General features: G+C 47.7%; 1 protein-coding gene and 1 long non-coding RNA gene across 2 annotated transcripts; one reads left to right on the top strand and one right to left on the bottom strand.

Moving 5' to 3' along the window:
* Positions 1–3,271: 3,271 nt before the first annotated feature.
* Positions 3,272–9,028, top strand: LOC120239352. The gene is made up of 3 exons (XR_005530413.1): positions 3,272–3,320; positions 3,526–3,710; positions 8,994–9,028. It is a non-coding gene; the product is annotated as an uncharacterized LOC120239352 (long non-coding RNA).
* A 3,303-nt stretch (positions 9,029–12,331) lies between these two features.
* HEBP2 (heme binding protein 2) lies at positions 12,332–20,552 on the bottom strand. Its single transcript, XM_039243565.1, has 4 exons — positions 20,307–20,552; positions 19,634–19,769; positions 18,518–18,698; positions 12,332–12,879 (listed from the first exon to the last, which is right to left on the bottom strand). Exons 1-4 carry the CDS (start codon positions 20,406–20,408, stop codon positions 12,681–12,683), a joined length of 618 nt encoding a protein of 205 aa, XP_039099496.1. The 5' UTR covers positions 20,409–20,552; the 3' UTR covers positions 12,332–12,680.
* Between the last annotated feature and the right edge of the window lie 771 nt (positions 20,553–21,323).

The following is a 21,323-nucleotide window of genomic DNA, read 5'->3' as shown; positions in this document are numbered from 1 at the left end:
CAGCTGATCTTCTCCTGGCCTCATGGGGGTCTCAGCACTGCTATCTGTTGCTGGCAGGCTAGACGTTCAGAGTTAGCAGTGACTAGGTCAGCCTTGGTAAGTGAGAGTCCGTGTTGTTGTGGGCTCATGCATAGCCTCCATCTCTGCCACCATTGCCACCTTCTTTGTGTGCACATCATGCCAGCACTGGGGCGGGCACCAACGAAAGCTAACAGCAACAGGCTAAGTCATTTTGTCTTCGTGGTGGCTTAGTGCCCCTCTGTGGTGTGCGCTTTCCAGTGGGCATTAACATGAGACAGCGTTTCCATGCTCTGTGGCTGCTCCCACAAGTCCTTCTATCCCAGACTCCCTTGCCTCAATCACGTTTTTTTTTGTTTGTTTTTTGCTTTTTGTTTTCCTTTCCCCTTTCCAAACTCCTAACCATTTGGCCAGGCCATTTGTCATGGCCAGGACCCCATATATATTTCACTTTTCCTCCCTCACAAAGCAAATGACTAGGTTCATTGCCCCAAATTCTACCGCTGCCACACTTTTTTTTGCAGAAAGATTGCAGAAAATTTTTTCCTTGAGGCTGCCTTTCAACATCACCCCGGAGTGAGGGGATAATGCAGCTGCTGTCCATGTTCATCTTGCGGCCAACTCATCAACATGCCAAGTTCAAGCTTTTCCTTCCTCCTTCAGCTGATCATACAGGTCCTCCAAACAACCACAGGGAGGGAGGGAAGGGGGGGTGGGTGCAGCCACAAGGACGTGGAAGTGGGGGTGACCTGCTCATGCAGCTTGGTTATGTACTCTGGTCCCGCTCATGATCGTTCCTGAATGTACCATTTCTGCCTAATGATGAATTGCTAGTGTCCTACCAACTTTATGACCTGATGGTTCTGATAGGACCCAGCTGAGGTGGGCAGTTCTGGATACATCATCACCTGGTGTCTCATGGTTGCATCTCTACCAGGCCCCGTAGCCTTGCTTCGGGAACCCAGGAGACTGCATTGTGATTTCCCATTGGGGCTTGTCATGGATTCTACACTGCATTTTGTTTTCACCGCTGACACCTCCAGTAGCATAGGTCTGCCGGACCACATGGGCCATGCTGCTAATTCCTTCCCATCTGCCACATCTGGGACTGTTCCTAACTGATTTCTAGTTATGGGTCATAATTTTCTGTTCCTTTGCATTCTTTTTCTAGTAATTTTGCATTGAATGTTGGGAATTAGGCTGTTTGTGGATGGATTTTGTTGTATCCCTTTAAATAGTATTGGGCTTTATTCTGGTGCACAGCTATGTTTCTTGGAATCAGTTTGAGCCTTTCAAGGCTTGCTTTTAAGTTTCATTAGGTAAGGTCCAGAACAGCCTTCAAGAGACCATTTAACCTCACTACTAAGGCAATACCCTTGTGAGGACACCACCTAATACTCCATGCATGATGAGTTATCTTCACTCTTGCTAGCAGAAACAAAACTGTTCCCTGAAACAATAACAAAACAAAAACTGTTCCCAGCCCCAAATAAAGCTGCGAATCATTACTTCTACCAGTTTCCAATTTTTCGGTTCTTGGCTTGGGTAGTTTCTTTTTATACCTTCACAGATCAGTCTTGGCCAAGGACTCAAGGGGACTCACTGTAGATGTATAGATCTCTGTGTGTGTGTGTGTGTGTGTGTGTGTGTGTGTGTGTGCGCGCGCGCTTCTTCATCCTCCATGCTGCTGAACAATTCTATCCACTTTCCCTTCCCTTAATATGGATCTCTGTCTCCTCAACTCAGTGAGACTGCCGGCCTCTATTTGACTTCACCTACCTGCTTCATTGCCTAGAAAGAGCCTCGAAGACATACGTTTCAACAATCTTTGAACTGACCTTTCCCACCCTCCTCTCAGAAAACAGTCATGTGCTATGGACTTTCAATGTCTGGTTTTACCATCACAGCCAGAAGTGGATGTGGAATACTGTTTTTGATTTAGTGCCCTGATTCGGGGAGAGGGGGGTTAGAAGCTTACACTCTTTCCTCACAGGTCAAGGAATTAATGTCGTATTGTCCTATCCTCCAAGTATTTTAATCTTAATTATACATTCAGGAATTGAGGAACTAACCACTGACCGGTTGATCTCCAAACCCAGGGGACCAACTGGAAACCAAGTTTTGAGTAGAACTGCATTTATTTTCTAACCTCCCTATGGTCCCACTTAATGGGGGAGGGCAACTCTGATGACACTTTGAGTTTCTGGGTGTCCAGTGTCAATCTGGACCCCAACGTATCTGGGCATTTCTCTTTCTCCAGTGTATATCCCCTGAGTAAATGGACACAGTTCCCTTTAGAAAAATATTGGGGGACTCATTACTGTACACACTTGCTGAAATATTGCAGTGTTCTGTTCCCTGGGAACCCAGCCATCTCTTCAGTCAGTGAGTTTCGAGTCTGAAAACAGGCTCAACTCTAGAAACTGGGCAAGGGATTACAGTTGTGGAGAAGGGGTGATCTACTCTTATCTATTCTTGCTCTCTTTTGATTATGTAGAAAGCATTACCTGTTGGCTTCTCCACCTATTTCATCCCTCGAAATGTCATGTTCCATTAACCATCTCCATAAGACTACAGCTTAGGTTCCCTTGGCTGCCCTTTTTTATTTAAAAGAAATTTTTAATGTCTACTTACTTTTGAGAGAGACAGAGAAGCAGAGCACAAGCAGGGGAGGGGCAGAGAGAGAGAGAGAGACACAGAATCTGAAGCAGGCTCCAGGCTCTGAGCGGTCAGCAGAGGGTCCAACATGGGGCTTGAACTCACAGACTGTGAGATTATGACCCGAGCTGAAGTCAGATGTTTAACCACCCAGGCGCCTCCCTTGACAGCCCTTTCCACCTTACTGGTTAATATGATAACGCCCCCTGCTGTCTGCACTGCAACCTGAGCTCATCGCAGTCTCCTCATCACCCACATGGCTCTCAGCAAGCCAGACTCCACCCTAACCTGTTCTGCCTGCCAGACTGCAGAGGAGAACCGCCTCTGAGCAACGTGGTTTTGCTCACGCACCTCTCATCTGCGCCTTCCCGGTGGCCTTGCTAAAGGGCCAGTCCTCTGAGCCTTTCCTAGGAACATAATTGCTATGGATGGAATTATCGCAACCCATTCCCCCTCCCCCCCTTCACATGAGGAAGTCCTAGCCACCTCTGTGATGGTGTTTGAGACAGGGCCTTTGGAAAAGAATTCACTTTTGATGAGGTCATGAGGTGGAATCCTCCAGGTGGGAGTAGTGTTCTTACAAGGAGAGAAGGAGACCAGAGCTGCCCCTTGTTGGTTCCCAATTTGCCTCAGGAACTTCCCAGGTATCCCCTGACATGCACCCTCCCCCCCAAACAGAGGGCAGGGAGAGACCAGAGAAAGAGGTAGAACGCTCCACACTGGTAGGTGGCAGTTTTAACAAGCAAGGGAACCCCTGAGGTGTGTCTTAGGCGGCTGCAGGATGAGCAGTTTTCTGCACCCGCCTTCCAGAACCTCCTAGGTTTACAGCAGACCCCCTTTAATGTGCAGCTTCACGCCGCACCTCCGGGTGCCCGCGGCCAACCTCAGCCCGGCGGCAGACGGTCCTCCATCCTCGGTATGAAGTCTGGTCAGAGGGTCAGTAGCGCCTAACACTGCATGGCACTGCCCATGTCACTCACCTGGCTTCACCTTGTCACATAGGCACTTCATCATCTCACATCATCGCCAGAAGGGTGAGTACAGTCCAGGAAGATTTTGAGAGAGACCATATTCATAAACCTTTCATTAGAGTATATTACTATAATTGCTTTGATTTTATTCTGGGTTATTGTTAATCCCTTATTGTGCCTAATTTTTAAAAGTTTAGGCTGTATCATAGGTAGGTATGTATAGGAGGAAACGTAGTATACATAGGGTTCAGTACTATCGCGATTTCAGGCACCTGCTGGGGGTCTGAGCATGTGTCCCCTGCAGACAAGGCAGGATGACTGTGCTGGGAGGCCTTCACTGGGTGCAGGCAGGTATCCAGTCCAAATGGCCCCATCACCGGTTCTACCCCAAGGCTGTGTCCTTGCAGGAGCAGCTAGTGGTGGGAAGGGCAAGTGGAACCCACATTCCAAGCACAGGGCAGAGGTGGGGAGCCTCTGACTATCTGAGTCCAGCTCTTGGGTCAAATGGTAGTCATGTCTTCTTGATGACCTCCTCTGATTATCCCCCCACCCCCCCTCCACCTGGGGAGAGAGAGAGAAAACAGCTGTCAGCAAGCCAGAAGGCAGGCCCTCACCAGGCACTGACTTGGCCAACACGATGATCTCAGGAGTGAATTTCTGTTGTTTAAGCCACCCGACCCCGTCTACGTGGTTTGTTACGGCAGCCCCAACAGATAAGGCAAAAATCTCCTGATGGGTCTTATTGCCGCAGCCAATTATCCTTTCCAGCATGGCCCCTTCTGGGAGCTTTGCATTCCTTTTTCTCTGATCTCTCCTGGCAGTTCGGGCGTTTCAACATTTCTGTCACTTTTTCCATGCCTCTAGGAGTCACCCACCCTAAAGCAGTGAGTTTGCACCATCGCCTGGAGCTTATCTCATGGTTAAATCCCATGACCTGAGTGATATCCCCAAGGCGGTAAACATTCCCTCTGTCCAGTCTTCTGACCGAGCACCTGCAGAGCCTGCTCCCAAGGGTGCACTCCTGGCCCCTGGCCCTACGGCACCTTTGCCACATCATCCATTTCTCCCTTCATCCGGCCTGGCATGACCCCAGCCAGGTGGTGCTATGACTTAACCTTGGGCATAGACCTGGGAGATGGGGTAGGTCAGCTTCTAGGGACACCTGTTGCCTTCCGCGGCCAGATCTCTATGCATATCACATTTCCTCCTGTAGCCTCGTTTCCGTAGTGTGGTGGTTATCACGTTCGCCTCACACATTTCCTCCTGTCAGGGTAGGAGAAGGGGGGAGGGATGGTTCTAGTCCTTAATGGGGAGGCAGTGAGCCTCTTCGGCAGGCTCTTTCAGGGGGTCAAAACTGTTGGGGGTACACGCCAGCTGTCCTCTTCTCATTATCCAGGTTGGTCCTGACCTTGGGATGACACACCTGACTTGGTTGAGCATATTTTGTTTTTAGTTTTTTATTTATTTATGAGAGAGAGAGAGAGAGAGAATGAATGGGAGAGGGGCAGAGAGAGACACATACAGAATCTGAAGCAGGCTCCAGGCTCTGAGCTGTTAGCACAGAGCCCGATGTGGGGCTTGAACCCACAAACTGCGAGATCATGACCTGAGCCGAAGTTGGACGCTTAACCAGCTGAGCCACCGAGGCACCCCTGGTTGAGCACTTTTTAATGTTTTTAGTGGTTACTACTTTTACCATCAAATCCTGTGCTTGACCTTCAGTTTTTTCTGCTTAACTTCTGCATGAGGTGAGGGCTGCTTAGCAAGTTACCAAAGAGGCTCCAGCTCTCACACAGTTTATTGTTGTTGTTTTAATTTATTTTTGAGAGAGCGAGAGTGCATGCATGCAAACAAGTGAGCAGCGGAGAGCCAGAGAGAGAGAGGGAGACACAGAATCTGAAGCAGGCTCAAGGCTCTGAGCTGTTGGCACAGAACTCGATGCGGGGCTCAAACCCATGAACCCAGAGATCATGAGCTGAGCTGAAGTCAGATGCTTAACTGACTGAGCCACCCAGGCACCCCTCTCACACTTAAATTGTTGGTTAACTGACCTCAGCTTTTCCTCATTCATCTGCAGGACATTAATTCATTATCCACTCCCACCCCATATCACCAGAGACACCGAATCATCCACCAGCCATTTTATGCTTCACCAGAAGCAGGTCTTCCCATCTAGTTTTAATAACTAGACAGTCCTCTCATGCCAGAAGCTGTCTATACACTGCCTGTCCACCAAGGATGTGAGTCTCATAACCAGCCAGGCAGAGAGTGACCCAGTGTCAAGAGGCTGTCTTATTGCCCATGACCTTGGGCCACTCTGATCCCAGTTGTACTAGGATGCTGAGCTGGAGTTCAGAGCACCAAACACGTATGACAAAATTAGTCTCTGAAAGGAAAAATGAAAGGCAAGGTTGGGTTGGGGAACAAGGGTAAGTAAGACTGGACAGGGGAACCATCAGCCTTCATCACAGATCCGATGAAGTCTCTGTAGCCCACCAGGGAGCTCCAGAGCAAGGACTGCTTATTTAGAAGGGTCCATAGGGCACCTGGGTGGCTCAGTTGGTTAAGCGTCCAACTTTGGCTCAGGCAATGATCTCACTGTTCATGAGTTCGAGCCCCATGTCAGTCTCTGTGCTGACAGCTCAGAGCCTGGAGCCTGCTTCGGATTCTGTGTGTGTGTGTCTCTCTCTCTGCCCCTCCTCTGCTTGTGCTCTGTCTCTCAAAAATAAACATTAAAAGATTTTAAAAAACACACAGAAGGGTCCTGAGTTGGGCAGAAACAGATAGTTCTTGGGCCACCACCTTGCTCAGTCTTTGGCTGGAAGATGCTAGAAAACAGCGTTCTGTCAGCTCCCACTGCCCTGCTCGGGTGTGGGCTCAGTACGTGTGAATAGAGAATAGTGTGAATAGTGTGTCATTATCTTGCACCTGCAGTAGACCCTGAAGAAAGTGTCAGCTGGAGATGTCAGCTGACCACGCCCCTCGGAGCCGGGCAGCTGGTCCTTTCTCCCAGGTGGATCTGAGGGCCACAGCTCCATGGGCTTGCCTGCCACAGCTCCAAGTGTCAGGAAAGAAATGACTGGCCTTTGGCCACAGTTCCACCTTAAGTACCAGAAATGATCAGTGACAACTTCACATCAGTAATCTCCTAAATCAGGCCAATCAGCAGCTGCCTCGCTCGGGGACCTGCACCTCCACAACTAAAGCTTGATCCCTAAGGGATTCTGTCTGCTAACCCTTGCCCCCCGCACCCCCCAAACCCCCGCCCCATGCTTCCTGAAACCCTGTCAGCAGTTTTCTTTGTCCAGAGAGACTGTGCAAGCACAGCTGTCTCCCGCTCAGCAAGTGCTACGTGCAGCTCTTTGTTCTGGATACTGAAGGTGGCCTCTTCCTTTGACACGGTCACATCTGCCCAGGATGTCCCCAGCCCGCCGGGCTTTCATCTGACTGGCTCCTTCTCGCCATCCCAGTCTCAAATGTCTCCCTCTCAGAGACAGTTGACCCCGTGTGAGGTCTACTGCGCCCTTCGGAGCCACACTCTAACCCAGGGTTCGTTTGCACAGTCTCCATCTCTAGAGCATAAACTCCGCGAGGGCTGTCTTCTCTGGACGGGGCACTGAATGGAAGAGCGAAAGGAGTTTCAGGGCTTGATAGTTACAAAGTGGCCGCTGAGGGCGCGGTTCTACTCCCCACCCCGCGCCCCCACCCCGCGCCCCCACCCCGCGCCAGCCCTGCGAGCTGTGGGCCTGGAACACAGCAGGTGTCCCACACAGTGAAATGTTTGGGGAGAAAGGTTAAGTGGTAACTAGAAAACAGGGAACACACGCCCTCAGTGTAAGGGAATGTTTTCAGACTTAGAAAGAAACTCTTAGAGGAAACTGACACAATCATTGACATGTGGATGGCTCTGTGGAAAGAATTGGTGGCTGGGGGGGTGGTCACTTTAATCCCTCTCATGATTCCTGAGATCCCTCCTTAAAACCTAGCACTCCTAAGGAAGATGGGTAACTTCCCAGGGAAATCAGATAATCCAGGCAAAGGAGAGATGGGAATTCTTGTCCCACATAAGGGTCTGGGGATCTAGGCTATAATTTGGGGGGGGGTGAGGAGGATCAGGCAGAATCTGACCCTGTTGATAGAGTGGTTGGAGCACGTGGGACAGGAAGGCCTGAGGAGGAGAGCAGGGCACTAATTCGTGGAGCGAGAATGAGACCAAAAGCCAAGGTGGACGGTTTAGTCTTAGAAAAGAGTCTAGGGGCACCTGGGTGGCTCAGTCGTTGGAAAAGTGTCCGGCTCGGGTCATGATTTCATGGTTCATGAGTTCAAGCCCCACTTTGGGCTCTGTGCTGACAGTGAAGAGCCTACTTGGGATTCTTTCTTGCCTTTCTCTCTCTGCCTCTTCCCCACTCGCTTGGTCTCCCTCTCAAAATAAATAACTTTTGAAAAAAAGTCTACACATAAATTTCCTATAAATAGGAGAAGAAAAAAATATCCATAGAAATGTTGGCATAAGTGATATTTTGTAGTCAGTGCCAGCCACGTAATTATAACAACTGATTCATTGCCATGAGATGTATTCTTTGGATTTTGGGCTGAAAAATGGTTTAGTTTATAATTTATGGAAGAGAAGGGAAAAATTAGATACCCTGGGTTTGCAGAGTACAAAATCAATTTTTAAAATTTATTTATTTATTTAATTTTTAAAAATTTATTTCTGAGAGAGAGAGAGAGAGAGAGAGAGACAGCATGAGCAGGGTAGAGTCAGAGAGAGAGAGGGAGATAGAGAATCTGAAACATGCTGAGCTGTCAGCACAGAGTCTGATGCGGGGCTCGAACCTATGAACTGTGAGATCATGACCTAAGCTAAAGTCGGACGTTTAACCAACTGACCCACCCAGGTGCCCCAATTTTTTGATTTTTTAAAATTTTAATTAAAAATTGTTTACTGTTTATTTCTTTATTTTTAGGTTTATTATTTTTTATTTTCCTTTTTTTAAATGTAGGTATAATTAACATATGGCATTAGTTTCAGGTGTATAATGTAATGATTCCTTATTTGTATATATTGCAGAATTTGTTTATTTTTGAGAGGGAGAGACAGAACATGAGTGGGGGAGGGGTAGAGAGAGAGGGAGACACAGAATCCCAAGCAGGCTCCAGGCTCTGAGCTGTCAGCACAGGGCCCAACCCGGGGTTCAAACTCACAAACTGTGAGGTCATGACCTGAGCTGAAGTCAGACGCTTAACCAACTGAGCCACCCAGGTGCCCCATTTTCAATCTTATTTTATTTATCTATTTATTTATTCGTTCATTCATTCATTCATTCATTTTCAATCTTATTTTAGAGAGAGAGAGCAATGGTGAGGCCTGTGATCATGACCTGAACCAAAATCAGAAGTTGGATGCTAAACCGACTGAACCACCCAGGTGCCCCTCAATTTTTTTAGTTGAACATATTTTACACCACAACTAAATGTTGGTCATCAGAAATACGCTTCTCTTAACTCTAGATGCTGGCGAGGATGTGGAGAAACGGGCACCCTCCTACACTGTTGGTGGGAATGTAAACTGGTACAGCCCCTCTGGAAAACAGTGTGGAGGTTCCTCAGGAAACTAACAATAGAACTCCCCTATGACCCAGCAATAGCACTGCTAGGAATTTACCCAAGGGATACAGAAATGCTGAGGCATAGGAGCACATGGACCCCAATGTTCATAGCAGCACTCTCCACAATAGCTAAAACATGGAAAGAGCCTAAGTGTCCATCAACGGACGAATGGATCAAGAAGATGTGGTTTATCTATACCATGGAATACTCCATGGCAATGAGAAAGAATGAAATCTGGCCATGTGTAGCAACGTGGATGGACCTTGAGGGTGTTATGCTGAGCGAAATAAGTCAGGCAGAGAAGGACAAGTATCATATGTTTGCACGTATAGGAGGATTAGGAGGACCTTGACGGAGGAACAAGGGGGAGAAGAAGGGCGGAAATGGTGGGGGAAAGGGAGAGAGGCAAACCATGAGAGACTCCTGAATGCTGACAAAAACTGAGGACTGATGGATGTGGGGGGGAGGGGGGGATGGGCATGGAGGAGGGCCCTTGTGGGGATGAGCACTGAGTGTTATGTGGAAACTAATTTGACAATAAACTATTTGTAAAATAAATAAATAAATAAAAAGAAATATGCTTCTCTTGTTTAAAAAGGAATTTATTGCATAAGCGCTGTCTATTTTATATAGAACTCTAGAGTGAATACTAGACATATTTACCTCTTACCAGTAGAGGCTGGTACTGGGGATATTCTAGCAGGAGGGGTAGGAGTCCTCCAGTTGGTTTTGTTAAGTGAGCTGAAGAAGAAATTTAATTTTTTGGCAAGCATCAAAAGGCAAAGAACCAATAATCAATGCAAGCAAATAACTTTGGAAGATAACTGCCTGAGATTTTAAAATTTTACATCCATGATAGTTTCAAAGCCTGAAATTTAGTTTGTTGTGTATCAAAAATTACAACTTAAAAGGTAGCTCTGAGGCCATAGTCCTGTGATTCCGTGTAACGTATGAGATGTGGGATGAATGCTCCGTATGGTCCTAGCCACTCCTGGCCTGAAGGAGCCACACTCTGGAACAGTCGCCGGCCAGTGAGGCATAGTGGTTAATGACATGGACTCGGGGGTCCGACTGCCTGGACCCCAATCAGCCTCTGCCCTTACAGTTTCATTTGCAGCAAGTTCCCAAACGTCTCTGTGCCTCAGTTTCTTCATCTGCAAAACAGAGTAGATACCATGTGGCACCCAGAGTTGTTCTGAGGGTTGAGATGTAGTAATTCAGGCGAAGTGCTTAGAATGGTGCTCCTAGAATGTAATCCATACATGCTGGCTGTGGAAACCATTAACCGTAGGTGTGTCTTTATCCAGGTTAGTAATCCAGGCCAGGGAGAGATGGGAATTATTATCCTATATAAGGGCCTATGGGGAACTAGGATTGTGCTCACTATAGGTATCCTGGTTAGGGACTATATATATATAAAATTTATTTTGAATATATATATTATTTATTTTGAATATATTTTATTTTGAATATATATATTTTATATATATATTTTATATATATATATATATATACACACACACACACACAATTTATTTATTTTGAAGGAGAGGGGCAGAGAGAGAGAGGGAAAGGGAGAGAATCCCAAGCAGGCTTCGTACTTTGAGTGCAGAGCCTGATGCAAGGCTCGAACTCACAAAACCAGGAGACCATGGCTGAGTTGAAGTCAGACACTTAACCGACTGAGCCACCCGGGTGCCCCAGTTAGGGAGACTAATTTTAAGAGATGTCACATAACGTGGGGGTTGAAGGGACCTTAGCATCATCGGGCTCCATCCTCTTACCACTGGATCTCACATCTTCTGCAGAAGCGATCACACGACCTCTGCTTGAACACACGCCGTGGTGGGATACGCAAGCAGTGTCATTCCGGCAGCTTCATTGGTGGGAGGTTCCTGAGCCCCAACCTGCTTTTCTCTGTCACGCCTCCAACCACCAGCCCTAAGAGGCCATACTAGTTACTGCCTTTCCCAAAACAGGCTCCCACTTATCCGCCTTTTAACCTCGGTGTGTACTTTCAACTGATTAAGTCCTTTCCAGCCTAACTTTTAACTCAGGCCAAAGACCAGGTGGGCAGAGTAGCCCCTGCAATAAAGACCCTGCATGATTGACCCCAAGGCCATGATCGACCTGACCTTTACCGCCCACCTGCACGTACCCACCCACCTCTGTACCACATTTCCCTTGAATAAACCTGCAAGAGTTTTTAGCACGTTGGAGATCATCTTTGAGATGATGCTGGTCTGCTGTCTTCAAGGCAATGGCCTCACATTGAAATGAATTCCTTTCCTGTTTCTGCACTGCTCATTCCTCTGTCTCTGGATTTTGTCAGCGGCCAGTGGCCGAACCTGGTCTGTCTTGAGACCCTTGGAGTCAGGTGTGGTTGCACCCGTGGGCCCTGGTGACATCTGAATGTGACTTTGTCTTCTCCAGGACAAGCATATTCTGATACAATCAGGCATGCATTTCAGCCTCCTTGATTTTGTGGCAATCCTTTCTTACAGTAACTAATTTAAAAAAAATTTTTTTTAATGTTTTATTTCTTAGAGAGACAGCATGAGCAGGGGAGTGTCAGAGAGAGAGGGAGACACAGAATCTGAAGCAGGCTCTAGGCTCTGAGCCAGCTGTCAGCACAGAGCCTGAAGTGGGGCTCGAACCCACAAACTGTGAGATCATGTCCTGAGCCGAAGTCAGACGCTTAACCGACTGAGCCACCCAGGCACCCCTTGCAGTAACTAATTTTTTATACAACCTCCAGAACTACATGAAATTCTTTAAAAGTGCATGTGAATTTTTAAATGATGTGTTTGTATACATGCCTTCAGGGGGAAGAAAACATGCCTTATAGTGAGATTCAAAATAGGAAAGAAGTCCCTAACTTCATAAATTTATTCTTTGCCGTGAAATATGATTGACACTTCTGAGTCAGGTGGAAATTTTCTCGTGCGGTGGGGGTGGTGGGCAGATGAGAAAGGGGATTCCATGGCGGGCAGGGTGGTGCAAAAGAATTCCATTTTTGTTCTCAACGGAATGTCACCTGTCTAGGCTTGAGAGCCTAGCCGTTGCACACAGGATACCTCTTTAACATTTTTATTGCTAATATCTAGAGGGGATAACATCCAAATGACACAAAGCCAAGTGGAAAACAGCAACACGATTGTGATACAGTGAAGAAGGGTGAAGCAAAAAGACACTTCCTGGACCTCATAGAAATAGACCCCTTCGGAGCTGTGACGGACTCACATGTTTCTAGAAAACTGTCCCCTGCTACCTGTGTATCTAGATGAGGCTTCAAGCATTAAAAGGCACCTTGGAAATCAGCTCAATTCATTGTAGTTCTCGCAGGTAGAGATACTAGAACCCGCGTTTGACGTGTAGGTACTCTTGATGTCTATGCTCAGCAATCATACTTCCTTTTTTCCTTCATTCGGTTTCTTTGGAGGGTTCATTTTTCTGGATCAACCACACTTCATTATTTCTATCAAGCAACTTGAAAGGGCTGTTGTAGCCTGCAGTGTAGTAAACCTTCTCGTTGAAAACTTTTCCTTCTTCCCTCAACATGCTTGCTAAGGTCAAAAGCTGCTCTTGATTCTTTTGAGCACTAGAGAATCCATCGAAAGACCTACAAAGGAGAAAGCAAATAACCATGAGTGAGTCTTATGCTGATGTAAAGGTCAGTCTGAAAAGGAAAGCAGAAGCCGATACCACGAGGTGCTGCTCCCGAGCCTCCCCTCCCCCTGCCCCCAGCATTCTCGTCCGGCGTGCATTCTCACAGTGGCCTCACCACACGGAGGACACCCAGGAGGAGGCACGTGTCCCATCTGCTGGCAGGCAGGTTTGGAACTTTCACCATTTTGTGCTCTAACTCTTGCTTCTCAGACTCAGGAGTGCACAAGTGACCTGAGAAACTTGCTAAAATGCAGATTCCAGAGGTCTGGGGTGGGGCCCGAACGTCTGTATGCCTAACAGGCTCCCGATAATGCTGGTGCTGCTGGTCGCTGGTCACAATGACTCTCCCTCAGGAGACCCCCTTTCAGACCTACAGTTGCTATGGAATCTTTCCCTCCTGGGGAAAAGGGTAGGCTCCACACTACTGACGAATAGGACACAGTTTTGAATCTAAGAGTTTATAGAGGGATGTTCTGGCCGCTCTTTCTACATAGCCCGAGAAGAGATTTAACAGAGACAGGATCACAATATGCTTGGGAACACCAAGGATACGACTGAATCAGGAGTAAGGGGTGTCCTCTGAGTTGGGTCTGGAATGAATGGTTTTGCTGGGCAGAAAAAGGGAAAGCAGAGAAGGATAAGAAAATGAACAGAAGTTGAAAGACACAAAGCATGTTCAGAAGGAGCCACAAAATGAGCTCTGAAAGGTAAGTCAGAGCCAGAAAGAAGCTCGTATGCCACCCCAGGCCTTTTGAGATTATTGTGAAGGATGCTGAGCAGAAAAGTAACTTGATAGGATCTGGGAAAGACGGATGGAAAATAGACTGGAGGGAGGAAAAGACAGTCAAAAGACTTAAATAAAACGAGGGAAAAGAGAATAAAAGTTTAAGTATAGATTTTAAAGTATATAAACAAAAATATCCTGAGGTTAAACTATAACAACACGCAGCTGACATGTAAACACGATGAATTTGATTTTGAACGTTAAGATTTGGAAACACAAAATAATGAATATTCCCATTATGCCTTCAGTAGACTAAGTTTTATTATCAATGTGCCAATGGAAACAATTAGTCCTACCATTCTTCTGCTGAGACATAAGCTCTCAAGGGTATAAACCATGTCTATTTCATTCAACAATGTTCATCAGACACCTAGTATCTTTCAAATCCTCATTGAATAGTGTAGGAATCTATGTATGTACATGTACATGAAATAAAACATTGAGGATAAACTGATAAAACTGTTCTAATTTTCAGAATGTTAACTGATAATGATAACTCTGAACCATGCGTTGAGAGACATTTTGCCGCCTATATGTATTCTTTTTTTAACAAAGAGCCAACTTTTAGGATGCTCGGTCTAAAGGAAACTGGCCTTCAGATCCTATTTCTTCCTTGAAATCAAATCTTGAACCCCCTAGTTAGAAATCACCTTTTGTTCTCTGAATACACATTGTTCTACAAAGATCCATCCAAAGCTTTACTTGGTACCCAAACTGCTGACTCCCTTCCCACACGCCTGCCCCGCGAGGAGCTGTGGGTATGAACATGGTGCCATGTTGCCGTATTCTCGAGAATGTGACCGTCTAAAGGTAGATCATTATAACTAAGAAGAACAGAGTGGCTGGCTGACTGGGGAAACTGAGGAAGGCGTCACAGATGAGGTACTATTTGATACGAGTCATGAAGGAGAAAAGGAGATGCTCCAAGAAGAGGAGAAAGAAGAAGCTAAAACTAGCAGGAAGGTCATGTGCATGTTCTAAGTATTTTACGGACATAGACTCATGTAATCTTCAGGGCCATCCTATGAGGCAGGTAAGGACTGTGACTATACACGTCTTACAACTGAAGAGCTTTGGTCCAGGACAATGTGAGTAACCTGTCGCGGTCACGGGTAAAGAGACGTGGCAGATCTCAGCCACAGCAATCAGACAACAAAAAGAAATTAACATACTTTCAAATTGGCAAGGAAGAAGTAAAACTTTCACTCTTTGCAGATGATGTGATGCTATAGGTAGAACCTGAAAGACTCCACCACAACCCCGCTAGAGCTGATACGGGAATTCAGCAAAGCCGCAGGGTATAAAATCAACATACAGAAATCAGTTGCATTTCTATACAGCGATAATGAAGCAGCAGAAAGAGAAATGAAGGAATCCATCCCATTTACAACGGCGCTCAAAACAATATGATACCTAGAAATCACCCTAACCAAAGATGGGAAAGAGCTGTACTCTGAAAACTATAAAATACTGATCAAAGAAACTGAAGGGGACACAGAGAAATGGAAAGACATTCCATGCTCCTGGACCAGAAGAAACATTGCTAAGTTGTAATACTACACAAAGCAGTCTACACATTTAATGCAATCTCTATCAAAATACCAACAGCACCTTTCTCAGAGCTAGATCAAACAATCCTAACATTTGTATGCAACCACAAAAGACCCTGAGTAGCCATAGCAACCTTGAAAAAGAAAAATCAAAGCTAGAGGCATCACAATTCCAGACTTCAAGTTATATTACAAAGCTGTAGTGATTAAAATGATATGGTACTGGCATAAAAACAAACACACAGATCAGTAGAACACCCAGAATAAAACACCCAGAAAGGAACCCACAATTATATGGTTAATTAATCTTTTACAAAGGAGGAAAAAATATTTAATGATTGGCTTGTCTCTTCAACAAATAGGTACTGGGAAAACTGGACCACTTTCTTTTGCCATGCACAAAATAAATTCAGAATGAGCTAAAGACCTAAATGTGAGACCTGAAGCCATAAAATCCTAGAGGAGTACTTCTTTGACATCACCTATAGCAACTTCTTTCTAGATATGTCTCCTAAGGCAAGGGAAATAAAAGCAAAAGTAAACTATAGGGATTATGTAAAAATAAAAAAACTTCTGCACAGAGAAGGAAACAATCAACAAAACTAAGAGGCAACCTATGGAATGGAATATTTTCATATAATATATCAGACACAGGGTTAGTATCCAAAATATATAAAGAACTTACAAGACTCAACACCCCAAAAACCAAATAATTCAATTAAAAAATGGGCAGAAAACATGAACAGAGCCCCACATCGGGCTCTGCACTGATGGTATGGAGCCTGCGTGGGGTTCACTCTCTCCTCCTCTCTGCCCTTCCTCAGCTCATGCGCTCGCTCTCTCAAAATTAATAAATAAACATAAAAAACACGAACAGACATTTCTCCAAAGAAGATATACAGATGGCCAAAAGACACATGAAAAGATGCTCAACATCACTTAGCAGGGAAATGCAAATCAAAACTACAAGATATCACCTCACACCTGTCACAATGGCTAAAATCAACAGCACAAGAAACAACGGGGGTTGGCAAGGATGTGGAGAAAGGGGGACCCTCTTGCACTGCTAGTGGGAATGCAAACTGGTGCAGCCACTCCGGAAAACAGTAAGGAGGTTCCTCAAAAAGTTAAAAAAAGAACTACCCTACGATCCAACAATTGCACTACTAGCTATTTACCCAAAGAATACAAAAATATAATTCCATGCACCATGGTGTTTACAGCAGCATTATCTACAGCAGCCAAAGCATGGAAACAGCCCAGTGCCCAACGATTGGTGAAAAGATAAAGATGTTGTGTGTGTATGTGTGTGTGTGTATGTATATATATATTGTATCCCCACCCACTTACATGTAGAATTTAAGAAACAAAACACATGAGCAAAGCCAAAATCAAAAAACAAACAACAACAACAACAAGAGGCAAACCAAAAACAAACTCTGACCTATTGAGAACAAACTGATGGTTTGAAGGTGGGCAGAGGCATGGGTTCCCTAGGTGCCTGGGATTGAGAAGGGCACCTGTTGTGGTGGGCACCGGGTGATGTGTGGAAGTGCTGAATCCCTATCTTGTACTCCTGAAACTAATATTACACTGTATGTTAACTAATTGGAACTTAAATAAGAACTTAAAAAGAGAGAGAGAGAGAGAGAGATGGAAGAACATGGCTTGCTCAGCGAAGGGTGGGAAGGTCAGGGGAACATAACTAGTGGGGAGACAGGCTGGGTCACATTATAAAAGACATTGTGAACAATCTGAACTTCACCCTGAAGCAAGCAGAAAGGCACAGAGATTTTCAGTGAAGCCTCAGGTTGGGGTCTTTGCTTTGCTGCTGTGGTAGTGAGAAAGGTCACGGGCTCAAGAGTGGAGCGGGAGGGGAAGAGGACAGTGGGCAGGTTACTCCCAACAGCTGGGAGCCAACTGAGGCACAACACACGAGACCTGCGATGAATAAACATCCGAGCACGCACGGGGGACCAGGCGTAGCGCCGAGCACTGGGGTGTACAAAGATGACTTAGGCGTGGTTCCTGTAAGACAAGGAGCTGAGGAAGTTACGGGGATGGAGAGAAGGGAACAGAATCCTGGATCATTTCCAAGGGGAATGGACCGGACCTGGCAATCAGGTGTCAGGGAAGAGTGTGCTGATGGCGGCCTTGGGGGTCTTTGCCAGGAGGCTGTCTGGCTGATGAGGCCCTTTACTGAGACAGGCACGATAAGATCACGGCCCATATAAACTGGGAATTGGGGGAAGGCTCATTTTTAGAGCTGTTGAGTCGAATCCCCACCCACTTCACATGGAAATGTCCAACACGTAGGGAAACCGGGGTAGGGACACTGGACACACAGAGTTAAAGCTTTGTAAACAGATCACCCGGAGCAAGTCTGTTCTGACATGAGGGTCAACGTGGAGCACTGAGCGAGAGAGAGGAGCAGGAGGAGACAAATGCCAAGAGAGTGACGTTCTGAGACTTCACAGGATGTATAAATATCCAGCGAATAGATTAGTCAATACACAAAGGCTTCAGGGGTCACACGGGCAAGGACTGCCATCACGTGACCACTGCAAGGGCACTGCCGAGGGTGACGAGGGCACTTTCAAGGAGATGGTGCGGGCTCTCCCAGGTGGTGGCGGTCTAAGGTGTACAAGGGAAACAGAGACAGAGAAACAGATGCTTTTAGCGGTTGGTGGTGACAAGAGGGACAGAAAGGAAGAAAGGGACTCCAATATGAGACTGTTATCACCTTCTGCGTATGTTTTTAAATTTCAACAGAGAGAAGTGAAGGAATGCATCAAACAGGTACCGGAAGCCTGAAACAGGACAAAGGAACCACTCATCTAACAGAGTCACTAACTGCAGGAACCAGGTACCATCCCTTGGGCTGGAGAACGCAGGGAAGAGTTTGGGGCTCTCAGAACCTAGAAGCCGGGAGGAGGGGTACCATGCATGGTGCATTAGGATTTTCGTTCAGGTTTACCTCGATGGCAGGTAAGGGCCGTCTGGTGCTTTGAGAATGATGCACATTGTGTCTTATTGGTGGAAGGTTTGGAACAGACTCTTCATTACATGCAGTGAGTATGTCTTACAAGAGACCCTCAGTAACATATAAAACTAAGCCAGTAGGAAAACACCGTAAAATGCATCAGACCTCTTTCTTATGGAAGCGTGAAAAGCCTACTGAAATGGCACAGGAGCTAAACCGAGTGCAGCCAAGGAAGGCCAGCTGTCCGCAGGGCTATAAATTATCTACCACTTACCGTACGAACACGGTCATTTCTGCTCTGTCTTCAATGAAGACATCTGACTCTGAAGGCCGGGGCGGATCAGGTTGCTGTTCAGAGGGGAGGTACAGGGAGACGGTAATGGTAGACTCGCTAAAAGGGCCTGGACCAGGCTCCACGTAGCTTGTCACAGGGGCTGTCATCTTTATTTTCATCTCTGGACCATAAAATAATGAATTTAAATACCGTGAAAAGACCTTGAAAGCAGAGTTAGGGTATGTATGACTACTTCTAAAAGCTGGATCTATGATTTTTTTGATCTGAGTTACCTGACTTACCTTATGCTACTGACATAACATTTACCTTTAAGATAATTTTCATCTTTGAAAAAGAAGGGCGAGGGGCGCCTGCGTGGCTCAGTCGGTTAAGTGTCAAACTCTTGATTTTAGCTCAGGCCATGACCTCACATTTTGTGAGTTTGAGCCCATGTCAGGCTCTGCACTGACTATGTGGAGTCTGTTTGGGTTTCTCTCTCTCTCTTTCTCTCTCTCCCTACCCCTCCTCCACCCGTGCTCACTCATGCACTCTCTTTCAAAATATTTAAAAAAATAAAGGCAAATGATTCAATTATCCACAGGCCACATTAAACACTTTCTGTACTATTAACATTTATGGTTAATAAATTCTTGTTTTAGGGATAGAAGGGAAAATTAGAGATCATATAGTCCAGTCTATCTGTCATGTTTTACAATTCAGACTGAGATCCCATTGACTAAGTGACCTGTTAAAATATAAATAGCATCAGAGCCACAACCCTAGATCTTGTGTTCTTTGCACCTTCCTGCCTCCTGATGACTCTTACCCTAGAATTACCTCGAAATATTAGCCATGAAAAGAACTTAACACTAGTTACACAGAGGCCCAGTTCATCCAGCAGAAACAGACAAGAACAGGGGCTGAAAAGCACTACCCAGTACTCACTCCTCTCGACACTGGGAAGGGTCCTGAGCAGAGTCCCTGTCTTCACACATTGTCTTTGATGATCTCATTACGTTTCTATTCTAAAGTATATTTCTTTAGTAAGCTAAAACGCAAGTATAAGCCAGGGGACTCAACGACAACATATACGATAATAAGGTAAACTGTCTTCACCTTTCTCATTTTTGCCTTGAACGTAGCTGCTCAGCTTTGTAAAACCAGTTTGGATGGCTGAATCCCAGTCCATAGACTCAACGGAAGTGCTGACCCATTTGGCTGGTCCATAATGTCGGACCTCGTAATTTCCGGGCTAAAATAAAACAGAGGAAACTTGGGAAGCAATTCTAAAAACGCAGGACGTGAGAGGCAACAGAACAGATGACTCGATCTCAGGTCCACCTGGATTTCCCTTGATCTCGGGGCCCAGGCAGGTCTTGGGGATGGGCGCCTGGTTCCGGTTCCTCAGAACCGGGCGGAGCCCCTACCCCGAGGCTCCCATCCTCGGACAGAGCCGCTGGCGGCCTCGGCCCCACACGCAGGGGTGGGGGGTCGGCTCTACTCCCGCTGAGACCGAGCATCTGTTACGTCCCCTGGGCCGAGAGTGTCCCTCGGCGGGTTTGGGGATTTGATCATTCCTTTTTCTTTTTTAACCTCAAGAGAAATGAAGATGTAGCCATAGGTTACGGCTAACCGACCGAATTTCCCCGTCTGGGCAGGAACGGAGCTGGGGGCCCAGGAGACTTTAAAAAGTGTACTTTTGACTTAAATCCGTGGGAGCCGCCGGCCCCCCTGCACACCGGCCGGCGCGCGCTGGCCCGCACCCTCCGCGCCCGCGGGAGGCGCCTACCTGCGGGCCCGCGTCCTCCGGCGCCGTCCAGCCCGGCGTCTCCACGGCCTGGGCCGCCGCGCGCTCGGCTGTCGCCAGGTCCGGCTCCAGCACCTCGGCCATGGGCGGCGCCGACGCTCCGCGGAGAGAGGCTGGCGAGCGGGGCCGGGAAGGGGTCGCTCCGGGCCGCCCCGCTGCGTGTGCGCGCCGCGCCCGCCGGTCCCGGCCGCGAGGCCCCGCCCCCGCGCTGCCCCGGCCGCGGTCACCGCGTCGACGCGCGTGCCTCCTCCCCGCAGTGCCGGAGACCCGAGTCGGCGGGAGCCCCGCCGGCCTGGGCCGGGAGGGGGCGCTGCGTCCTCGGGAGCCCCGATTCCCAGGCGGGCTGCTCCCGCCGGGGCCGCGCCCCCCGTGCCGCAGGCGTGAGCGCCGGGGGCCGGACGGCAGGGTCCGCTTAGGCCCGGCTTCCTTTCGGAGTCCCTCCCCAGCCCTTGTTTTTTAAATTATCAGGCAAGCGAAGGTGTCCCCTGTGCGAGCGGGGCGGTGGAGGACGAAGCAGCTGGCTTTCGGGTTTCTGGTGGAACCGGTTCGGGAACGTCTCGGCGGCTCCGCCCGCGGTGGGAGCCGGTTCTGCGGCCCCGGCTGCTCCCGGGGAGCGGCGTGAGCGCGGGCCAGCACCCGAGGTGCCCTCGGCGCAGGCGGGAGGGAGCCTGCTCCTGCAGGGGGAGGGCGGGCCGGCGCCTGCCGACCCTAACCTTGGCTGTGTCTGCTGCACCCCGTGGGCCCAGGGCTCCAGGCACGAGTTGGATCGCGGCCCAGACAGGGGCGTGAGGCCCTACTCACACCTGGACGGTGTCCAAGGTGCCGAACAGCCATCAGGGTCCCTCGCTGGAGGAGGCAGATGGGACCCCGGTCGTGCCTGGAGACAGTCTTGAAGTGTCCTCGTTTATTGACCTTTCCCTGAAATGATCCCCCCAAACCTCTAAGTCGGTCCAACCAGAACTTTCAGGCTGGGGAGAGGGAGGTGAAAGGGGGACAGAG

This window comes from Hyaena hyaena, unplaced genomic scaffold (assembly GCF_003009895.1).
Source record: "Hyaena hyaena isolate Hyena2069 unplaced genomic scaffold, ASM300989v1 scaffold_229, whole genome shotgun sequence".
In the NCBI taxonomy this organism is placed as follows: Eukaryota; Metazoa; Chordata; class Mammalia; order Carnivora; family Hyaenidae; genus Hyaena; species Hyaena hyaena.
Note: the sequence above shows the minus strand (reverse complement) of the source record. Positions and strands in the feature narration are given on the sequence as shown.